The sequence below is a fragment of the Falco rusticolus genome, chromosome 17, assembly GCF_015220075.1.
Source record: "Falco rusticolus isolate bFalRus1 chromosome 17, bFalRus1.pri, whole genome shotgun sequence".
NCBI classification, from domain to species: Eukaryota; Metazoa; Chordata; class Aves; order Falconiformes; family Falconidae; genus Falco; species Falco rusticolus.
Genome location: NC_051203.1, coordinates 3,129,888 through 3,140,580, shown reverse-complemented (window position 1 = coordinate 3,140,580; position 10,693 = coordinate 3,129,888). Strand labels below are relative to the sequence as shown.

The following is a 10,693-nucleotide window of genomic DNA, read 5'->3' as shown; positions in this document are numbered from 1 at the left end:
TTCAGCAAAAATGTGCTCAACTTTTGTACATCCAGAAGCCTGACTATGGCCAGGAGAGGCATGAAGTACCTCCAGGGAAAGTGTTACCATGGGGCTTCTCCACAAGAAGCTCTTCCCTTCAAGGAGGACCTAGACTGGGGATTTCACAACCAGTGGTTTCACAGGACATGCAGCGAGATACTTCTGAGAGGCACAGAGATCCCGTAGGGAGTCCTCATCCCAGGGCACCTGAGGCTGATGTGACCCACTTATTCTCACCGTGTCCTAGTTCTGCTCCTCTTGGATCTCTGCAGATGGATCAACGGGTTGGCGATTAGGACATCATTCATCCCATCCACACCCCTTAGCCTTCCGCTCCGGTCCTGTAGCTCTGAGACACTCCAGTCTTGCAGAAGACCTCATCTCATCCAGCAAAACAGTGTTGACTTTTTCCATCCACCTTGTCTTGGTGGAGGGCAGCAGTGAGAAGGAGGCTAACGGCTTACCGCATTAACAGATCAGGGCCATTAACGCCACCAGATGTCAGAGATTAATGGAAGAGCTCCACTAAGGCGCCTTAGGCAGGTCTTCTGGAGAAGGAGCACCCATGACCCAGAAGGAAGAAGTGGGGAAAGAGCTTGGATGAGATGGAGCATTGGTGCTCCAAGCTGGCACCGACCTCGCTGAGAAGGGTTTCACAGTCTCGTGTGTGCTGGGATGGGAATCCCACACCCCATACTGAGTGCTGGGGACTGGGAGAAGCTTCTTTCCATCCTGCTTGCTCTCCCAGTGTGGCTCCCAGGCTGGTGCTGGTCCCTCTGCCCTATCTCTGGAGGGAATTCAGGGTGTCAGCGTTGTTAAGACTTTAACTTCCCTCCTCCTGGGCATCCAGGCACTGCTTCTCCAGCAAGTAGTGACACTTGGTCAGTCTGGTTTTTAGAGCTGTGGCTAAGGACCTTCCCTAAACCCCACCAATCCTCACCAAGCTGCAACCCAGATGGGTGTCAAACTTGCTGGGATGGGGAGGAGGCTCTGGTGGGAAACGCTCACGAGGAGCTCCCTGGGAGACAGGGACCTGCAGGGCTGATCATGCAGCGTTCATCCCTGATCCCTACCCTCTCCTATCCTTCCGTTGATCCCTGGAGGATCAGGTGAATAATGTAAATCCTTCAGCCCAGAGAGGAGGAAATTCAGCCCTTTGCACTGTAGCACAACCAGGGTGCACAATTCAGGGAGTCATACAGCCAAGAGATCTGCCCCCAAAATGCCACGTGGACCAAGACTGCAGCCTTCAGGATGGGAAGCAGTTTCCCCTCTTGCTTTTGCCCTCCTCCGTGCTCAGAAGTGACCCTTGGCCATATCAGCAGAGCCCAGTTTTGCTCTGACCAGGACCTGTACCCCTACCAGGCAGCACCCACGCTGAATCAGGCACCCACAGCACAGAGCAGCCAAACAGCCAGAGCTGAGCCAACGGCTCAGACCTGCAGAGCTCCATCCAGTCTTCCCCCAGTGACCTCCCCAAGGTCAGTGGGGCAGAGCTGGGCACTCCCCAGTTCCCAAATACTCCCATGGAGTCCTTCAGCCACCCAGGGACACCCCAAAGGCTATGACCCACAGTGGACACAAGCACTGACCCATTTCCCCATCAATCGCCCAAAGCAGTCGCTTCCCAAGTCACCGCTGCTCCTCCTACCTTTGCCCCTCTTCCAAAGGGCTCCCCACCCCATCCCTTCCTCCTCCCAACTCTTTAAACAATATTAAACGCTTAATGGCAATTAATACGCTTTAATGCAGGTTTTGGGGCCAACTGGCTGCTTAGAGGGTGCTTAAACCATCAACCCTTCTCAATCCCGTTGCCCTTGTCATACAAAGTTAGCCGAGCCCCTAATCCAGCCTCCCCCCGCGCTCCCTCGAGGAGGCCGAGGGGTATAAAACCTCCCTGGCACGCGGGCACCACCAGCCCTCGACACGGAGCAGGGGTAGCGCACCACCTCCTGTCCCCTCGGGATTTACCATTCTTAATTTATTTTTTGGATTGGGGGGCGGGAATTTTTCCACATTGGGGGGCGGGGGCTTTCCTTTATTTATTTATTTATTTTTTAATTTGGGGTTAAAGCAAAACTCATTACGAAACCAAAGCATTTGATTTTTAACAAACTTTTAAAAGCAAAGCAACTGCCGTAACCTCGGCAGGATGAACGGGACGGAAGGTATCAATTTTTATGTGCCTATGTCCAACAAGACAGGGGTGGTGCGAAGCCCCTTTGAGTACCCCCAGTACTACCTAGCCGAGCCCTGGAAATACCGCATCGTGTGTTGCTACATCTTCTTCCTCATCTCCACGGGTTTGCCCATCAACCTCCTCACCCTCCTGGTCACCTTCAAACACAAGAAGCTCCGGCAGCCACTCAACTACATCTTGGTCAACTTGGCGGTGGCTGACCTCTTCATGGCTTGTTTTGGCTTCACCGTCACCTTCTACACTGCCTGGAACGGCTACTTCGTCTTCGGCCCCATTGGCTGTGCCGTGGAGGGCTTCTTCGCCACACTGGGAGGTAAGGGCTGCAGGGTGGGAGCTTGGGCCATGCTTCTTCAAGGCTCTGGGAGCCCAGTTCCTTCCCTTCATCATGCCAGCAGGACAACTGCGATGCGCAGAGCATCTCACCCATCTCGCACACTGCTGCCGCGTCTCGGCTCGTTGCATGAGGCAGAGCTCGCCATGCAAGGTGCTGCTTCCCTGCCGCTTAAAGACAGGGATAAACCCAGAAATTTATGCAAGTTGGGTCTTGATACCAAGAAGCATCCATCTCATGGCTAGCTGGGCTGCTGCAAGGAACTGAACCCCCAGGGAGAGATCCTTGTTTGCAGGATCAGAACTGGGGTCATCTGGCCGCACTGGTCAGCGTGTGTTCAGGGGGTCTCACGCCAAGGTTGCGGGGCTATCAGAGACCTGCTGGGGATGACCACATCGTGTCCCTGAATTAAGGCCAAACGTCTTTGCCAAAAGGCTTCCCTTTCTGGGAAAAGGTGAAGCATTGAGAGGGGTTTAAAGGGGGAAGAGATATCCCTCGGGAGAGAGACCACTCAGGAGAGGGACCCCATAGAAGAGGTACAGGCGTGGAGAGGATGAGTTCAAGATAAGGAGAAGCTTCCCTAGGGGCAAAGGGAAGACGCAGCAGCTCCTAAGGAGAAGAGAAGAGCAGCAGCATGGAGGGGAAGGAAGATTCGGGGTTGCACAGAGCTGGGGTAACCAGGCCCGCACTTTGCAGCAATTTCTCAGCTCTGTCCCAGTTGCACCTGATTTGGGTGCCCTTGGGCGCTTCCTTATTTCATTTCTCAGGGACACGGGAGCCGCTAACGCTTCACCCTGCAGAAAGCCCCCATGTGAAACAGGGAAAATTCATTTTGCACCCCATGCCCACGCAGCCAGCCGGGCCCACACGACACCTCGTGATGGATCTGACAACTGTTAATCCTTGTTGTAGAGATCCATAACCACCACAAGGATGTCCCTATTTTTCCCCTTAAATGGGGCAATTTCCTGCAATGACGCTGATCTGGGGGAAAATAAAAAAGAAAAAAAAATAATTCTGCCAAGGAAAAGGAGAACTAAATGTCCTGATCCAAGCCAAGGACCAAGGAAGGGCTTGGTCTTGGGGTCTTGAAGATCATATGAGACTGCACCATTTCTGCTTGAGTGAGCCGGTGGGCTTTCAGGCAGCATTATTTGCCCTTCCAATGTTTGTATCTAGTAAAGAACAAGGAGGCTCCTGTTTGCAGGGAAGAAAGTTTGATGGGAAGCAGTCACCGTGTGAGCAGCGGGTCTCCAGCGAATCCTAGCACAGGGTGTAGTTATCAGCAGATTATCACAGCTGGGGGCATTAGCAGGCTTACAGCACCGACTAAACGCTCCCAATCCCCTGAAGTTTAATTATCCCTTATAAATACATGTGCACGCATGCCCACCCACACTGCCTCCCCCACACGCCTCCCCCTGGATCCAGCCCTGGCGGAAGACTCATGAAATACACATTTAAAGGCATCAACAGGTTTGGACGCATCTGGCATCTTTGTCGGAAATTGTGCTTCCTCACGCCGAGGTGGAATTCACCCCCCTTGATTTTTAAATTATTTACAAAAACCCGTGATGCTCCCCTCCTCCATCACCAGCATCCCACTGCGGCACAGACACTCCCCTCAGCTCCCAGACCTTTTGCACATTCCAGCCGGGAGATTTTCAGTTATTGAGTAGGATGCTGGTTATCCCTCACCGATCCCCATCTCCTCAGCTCCCTCTGCTCTTCGCTGCAACCACAAGACCACGAAGGGAAGGCCAAACCCAGAGGAGCTCTTACCACCACCATACGCTCTCTTTTTCTCTCCCTCCCTCAGGCCAAGTTGCCCTGTGGTCCCTGGTTGTCTTGGCGATCGAGCGCTACATCGTGGTCTGCAAGCCCATGGGGAACTTTCGCTTCTCTGCAAGCCATGCCATGATGGGCATCGCTTTTACCTGGGTAATGGCCTTCTCCTGTGCCGCTCCACCCCTCTTTGGCTGGTCCAGGTGAGTCCAAGGATGCTCAGCGGCAGCCCCAGCTGCTGGACAAGCACCCCGGTGGGACAGGACATGAAATTCCCCCAGGCTCCAGCTGAGAGGGACAATGGGGCAAGTCAGAACAGGAATGGGACCTCAGCTGTCAGTCTTGGTGTCCCCTAACCACAGGCAGCCAGAGGCTCAGCACCTCCAGCTGCAGTTGCCCTTCGTGCTCCCTGCACGTTCTGCTGAGAAAGAGACACTTCGATGGGCACAACTTGTCTCACCCATGCTGCAAAGAGCCCATCTCTCTCTGCAGACCATAAAGAGCATTTGGACAACCAGACCAGCAGGCAAGGCTGCTCAGGGGAGGTGAAACGCCGTGCTGATGTGCTTCCACCCCAGCATTGCTCCTGGGAGCCCTGCAGCACCTTTCCCAGCACAGCCCCACTCTCCCCGTGAGCCTGTCTGTCCTGCTTCTGGCACCACAGCACGTCTCAGCTCCCCCCGGCAAACGCGTGGCTCAGGCACAGCAACCCCTCAGTCCCTGTCCCTACTCCAGCCCCATAACCCCTGAGGAGTACCGTGCAGCCACACGCTGCCACTCACCTCTGTGTGGGGCGAGGGGCAGGGCCTGAGGGATGAGAGAGCAAAGACTCAGGATTTGGGGGTGAAACAGAGGCAACGCTGGCTGTTTGAGCCACATGCTGCTCACTAGGCTCCAGCGAGTGTGTCCTCCAGGCAGCTGAAGCCCACGTCTGGCTCTCACGTGCACCCACATCCCCAGCCAGGAGCTGATGCAGCAGCCAAAGGCCACCCGGAGCATAAGGGAGGAGCTGAGGAGATGGAGGTGATCTCACTAATGCTGCAGCTCCAGCCCCTCCTGACACCCCCCCCTGCAGAGCTGCCCTGTGGGGTTATAGCAAGGCCCTACCAGCCCTTCGAGCACATGCAGGAGGTGGCTTGGGGGCAGCAAAGTCCCTTCAGTGTCCACCTGCAATGAGGCATAGCCAGATGGTCCCTCTCCAGCCTTGAGCTGGGATCCCTGCCCAGGCAGCCGGTCCTTGGCTCCGAAGCAGACCTGCGCTGCATCCCTTTGAGCCAGGGCCCCTCCAAACCCAGGCTGCGCATCCCTCCACCCTGTGCAGCAGCAGGGACAAAGCCCTCAAGAACTTGGACCCACCAAGCTGGCAACTCATCCCCGCTCGGCATCCCTCCATCGGCAGAGGGAGAGCAGGTGGCTCCTGGCAGGCAAGTGCTCAGCCACGTAGGAAGGAAATAAATAGCCCGTTCCCCGTGGGAGGGAGAGAGCATCACAACAAACTGATGCTACGTGCCCAAGGGCAACACGTCGGCATGGCTCGTGCTGGCCCCAAAGGAGCCGTGCGCGGCAGAGCCAGCGAGGCTGGGTGCACGGGGCACAGGGGAGAGCCCAGGGACAAGCTCACCCAAAACACACATGCTGCTCTTCAAGCATCCCCCATCCCCGAGAAATTCGGTCCCCAGGTTGAGCCCCTCCTGTTGCCCCCAGGGAAGGTCCTGCTGAAGATCCTAACCTTTCTCACTGGCAGATACATGCCGGAGGGGATGCAGTGTTCCTGCGGCCCCGACTACTACACCCACAACCCTGATTACCACAACGAGTCCTACGTCCTCTACATGTTTGTCATCCACTTCATCATCCCGGTCATCGTCATTTTCTTCTCCTACGGGCGCCTCATTTGCAAAGTCCGAGAGGTAACTTTGGGAGGGGATGAATGGGCACCGACCGGGTGGGCAGCTCGGGCAGGAAAGGGGAGGTGGTCCAAGGGTGGAAAGCTGCGGGGTGCCCCTCACCACCCCCCTGTTTGCAGGCAGCTGCCCAGCAGCAGGAATCAGCCACGACACAGAAGGCCGAGAAGGAGGTGACACGGATGGTGATCCTCATGGTGCTGGGGTTTATGCTGGCCTGGACACCCTACGCCGTGGTGGCATTCTGGATCTTCACCAACAAGGGAGCAGACTTCACCGCCACGCTCATGTCAGTGCCTGCCTTCTTCTCCAAGAGCTCCTCTCTCTACAACCCCATCATCTACGTCCTCATGAACAAACAGGTGAGATGCCCCGTGTTGCGCAGGGTGAGCCTCTCCCTTGGCTCCCCAGCACATCTGGGGCCACTGCAGGCACCTTGCTGTCTCCCAGAAGAGGATGAATCTCAGCCTGGAGGGGAGCAGCAAGCTCAGGGCCGTTGGGGTCTCAGCACATCCCTGCTGGCCCCCGATGCCATTGTTCTCCATTTCTCTCCCCTCTTCAGTTCCGTAACTGCATGATCACCACAATCTGCTGTGGCAAGAACCCCTTTGGGGATGAAGACGTCTCCTCCACCGTATCCCAGAGCAAGACCGAGGTCTCCTCTGTCTCCTCCAGCCAAGTATCACCTGCATAGACCATGGACAGTTTGAACTGGGGTATCCCCCTGAGCTCGGGGACCGAGGCAGACACCCACACACCTACAGTCTCATTCCACACAGTCACTCCCTTGCGCACCAACACCTCCCCAGCACGAGAAGTTAGCTGTGCACATACTGCGGTAGCTTCCCCACCATGCACAGGGCCCCAGGCATGTCGCTGGGACATCCCCACACCCACTGGTGCAGACAGGGCACACTGAGCCCTTCCACACTGACGCAGCCCCTTGCAGGGGAGCCCAGGTCCATCCCCCAGCTCCCAGGAGCTGGTCAGATTTTGGGGACTGTCCCTACCCACCCCAAGCACCAGCAAACCCCCCTGCTTTGTTCACATCATGTTAAAACAGCAGTGGCCAGTCGAAAACCCCAAACTGCAATATTTTCCTCCCCGCTGCCCTGAAACGCGCTCCCTGCTAGCATCCCCTTTCCCTGGCGCTCAAGGGAGTGTTGCAGAAGCATTCGGCCCTCATTTGGAAAAAACCTAAGCATCCTGACAAAGCACCATTGCAAAAAGCCCAGAAGCAGGAACCCGTGGCTGGAGTGGTCCCGGCTGCCCCTCACCAGCGCCCGAGCCTGGGGCTCGCTGGAGCTGCGCACCCCAGTGCCGGCACAGCCGATGGAAATCAATACCCGTAGTCTTTATAAATCAATATAACAAATGGAGCTGTGAGCAGGCTTCGCTTCAAGCCTGACTCCCTGTATCCCCAAGACAACACTGTAGATATATTTTTTTGTCTTGGAACCTGTAAATATTTGCTCACATACTTTGAAGTCTCTATTTTTCTCAGCCCTTTCCTTTCTCCTCCTCCTCCCTACTCCAAGACAGAGAAACTGTCTTTCACGTCTGCTCCTGCCAGCTGGACACGTACGGCCAACCTTGGAGGGTGGGACTGGTACCCGAGCGCTTTCCTGTACATATTTTATAAATAAATAATACCGTGTCAGCACAAGGACTTCTACAGTCAAGAAGCAGGCATTAAAAAATAAGAAATAAACAGAAGCAGCAGAGAAAAAAATATACAGACGCTCAGTCCTTGTCCTTTGTATTGGGCTGCGCTGACAAGGTGCTGGTGTCCAGCTGAGCCAACTCGATGCTGCTGTCGGAGGCACAAGCCCAAAGCTGTCCCCAAAGCCATGGGAAGGGGGATACGTGCATTAAACCAGCCTGGATCACAGAGGGGAGAGCAGTGACAATCCCCAGCAAGGTGACAGCCCCATTAGCCGGAGCACCGAAGGGTTTTAGAGGCAAACCGACACACAGACAAGGCACAGGGCAGCCGGTGTCACAGCTTGTACCACGGCCCTTGCTGCCCAGCCTACCCCCAGCCATCATTTTTTTTGTCCTTCAATATTTAAGTATCCCCCACGTAGCCTTAAATAAAGATTCAGCAGAGAGCTTTTTGCAGAGTTCAAGTTCCCCTCCCCGCGAGGCCCTTTGAGTCAGCATCGTTAAGGAATTGGCAGAGTCAGGGAAAAATTGTTCCCTGTGTCAGTGAATTTGTTACCGAGCTGGCTGGAGAGTGATCCCGAGCGCATTCCCTGGGATCTCACCCCACCACCCTCCCCACTCAGCCCATGCCCCCTGTCAGGCATTTTTCCTCCTTTTTTGGTCCAAAGCAACCAAAAATGGTGGGAAACCCAAGGCTCATCCCGGGATGGAAACGCAGGAATAGAAACCACCTTTCCCCGAACCATCCTGGGGAGGGGGGCAGGATGCTGCCCCCAGCCCCAGCTCTCCAGGCACCCTCCTGCCTCAGCACCCACCAAGACTGCACCCGCATCCATCCAAACCCTGGGGTCCTGGCTGTGGTCACCACAGGAGCAGGTCTCAGCACCACTCCTGCACCAGCAGCTGCACTGAATAATTCATGGCCCACTCCCCGGCCTGGTCTCGGGAGCCTCCTTTTCCTCGCCTACAAAGCAACAAGGCCATTTCCTTTTGTTCTTTGAAGCGAGGGAGAAGCAGAGGAGCGGAGGCACCGGGGCGCTTTTATAGCGAGTGATTGAACGCACCACGCGCCAAGGAGCCCTCCTCGGCATCGCTTATCTCACCCCCTAGACTTTGGAGGGCAATAAATTACGGGAACACAACCCTCCATAACCACACGTCCCAATCCGAGCACGGTGCCTGGCTGTGTAATCCCACACACTTTTTTTTTTTTTTTTTTAAATGCTGCAGTTATAGTTGAGGGCTGCTCGCCTTTTGTTGCCGTGCAGCGCTGCTGGGAGAATTCACAACGATGTAGCAGACCCTGGAGGGAGATAACACCCCGTGACCCCTAACAGGGAGCTCTGGCAAGCTGAGGACCACCTCGGGGCTTTGCAGCTGAATTTCCCACGGGTGTGAGAGGGATGGAGCAGAGCACCCCGGCCCCACGGTGCTGCGGCACGCTGGGCAGCCGCAGATACTGGCAGCAGCGCCAGCAGTGATGCCTTCTGGCCACCCCACTCGTGCTCACTGCTGCGCCAGATGTGTCACTGCCCATGACACCGTGGCAGATGAGCAAAATCATCTGTTTGCAAAGCCAGTGGAGGTTACGGGCACCTGGCTTGCCCCTGCAGCCCCGGGGATGTTTTGCAAAGGGAATTGTCTCCAGCAGAATAGTTTTACCTCCTTGATGTGTCTACCCCGCTGCAAGAAGCCCTCTCCAGGTGGATGCTGCCTGGACAGGCTGCGTGCCCACGGTGTCCTGAGCGTGGCTGCTGATGCTCTTGGAGGTGCAGCTCCAAGTCATCCACGATGCAAAGGAGAAGCTGCTTTATTTGGAATAGAGGCTGCAGGTGGGAATAAAATAAACTCACCCCAAGAGAGCAACTCCCTGCTTCTGCCTTCAGCCCCTCTCCACCCCTCAGAGGGGGTCCCGCAGCAGCAGCTCACCAATCCTTGAAAAAATCCCTACAAAAAAATTAAAACATCCAAGTTGCAGCACTTGGTTTCTCCAAAACCATAGGGGTAGGGGAGGAGTGCAGCAACCAGGCAACCTGCAGCCAAAAGCTAAAACCTCACCCAGCCCTCACTGATCCAACCTTTCTCTAGCAGAAAGCATCTCCTTGAAGGGTTTTTCTTCTTTGTCATATCCCCCCCCCCCCCCCCTTGTTTTAAACACTGGTTTTTGGAGATATGAAGTCATAATTTTCTTGCAACTGCCTGCCAGGCCATGCTCCCCTCATTTTTCAAATCCAGGGGCTTTTAAAGATGTTCTTTATCGATCCAACACTTATTTATATGCGAACAATAGGAGAAGATGGTTAGTTCAGTTATTAAATTTAGAGCGCTGACAAAAGCAATCAGAAGATATATCACTTAATAGGAGATTAAGAGGGAAGCAGCAGGAGCCCAGATTCCTGACCCAGTGTTTCAGATTGTTTTATACACGTGTACCTAGGCATTTATCACTAACTGATTTTGCAACAGCTCATCTAATCTCAGTTCTAAAGGCTTTTGTGTGGGCTGCAAAGGGGATTATCCTGTCCAGGGGCATCTCCCAGCAGAGGGAAGCCCAGGGCTGGGGGCTGCAGCCAAACTGGGGAGTACGATGGGCAAGGGAAGAGCTTGAGCTGGGTCTCCCCATCCTCAGCGAGGCAGAGCCTGGGCACCAGCTGCTTGCCACCCCTGGTGTGAGGAAGGCATGCCCAGCCTCTTCCTCAGCTCAGCCTGCAGTGTCTGCATGGCCCAGGTCCCTGCGGCAAGCTGAGGGGCTGCGCAGGATTCGACCTGTCCCCATCCCAGAAAGCC

At 55.2% G+C, this 10,693-nt stretch overlaps 1 protein-coding gene across 1 annotated transcript; it reads left to right on the top strand.

Moving 5' to 3' along the window:
* Window positions 1–1,952: 1,952 nt before the first annotated feature.
* On the top strand, window positions 1,953–7,051 carry LOC119158622 (green-sensitive opsin). Its single transcript, XM_037410806.1, has 5 exons — window positions 1,953–2,534; window positions 4,372–4,540; window positions 6,082–6,247; window positions 6,364–6,603; window positions 6,804–7,051. Exons 1-5 carry the CDS (start codon window positions 2,174–2,176, stop codon window positions 6,933–6,935), a joined length of 1,068 nt encoding a protein of 355 aa, XP_037266703.1. The 5' UTR covers window positions 1,953–2,173; the 3' UTR covers window positions 6,936–7,051.
* Window positions 7,052–10,693: the final 3,642 nt, after the last annotated feature.

Excerpts from the sequence above, each read along its gene's own strand:
- LOC119158622 (XM_037410806.1), top strand. The coding sequence starts at position 2,174 with ATGAACGGGACGGAAGGTATCAATTTTTATGTGCCTATGTCCAACAAG. Across the intron at positions 2,535-4,371 it reads CTTCTTCGCCACACTGGGAG|GCCAAGTTGCCCTGTGGTCC; the intron begins GTAAGGGCTGCA and ends TCCCTCCCTCAG. Across the intron at positions 6,604-6,803 it reads ACGTCCTCATGAACAAACAG|TTCCGTAACTGCATGATCAC; the intron begins GTGAGATGCCCC and ends TCCCCTCTTCAG.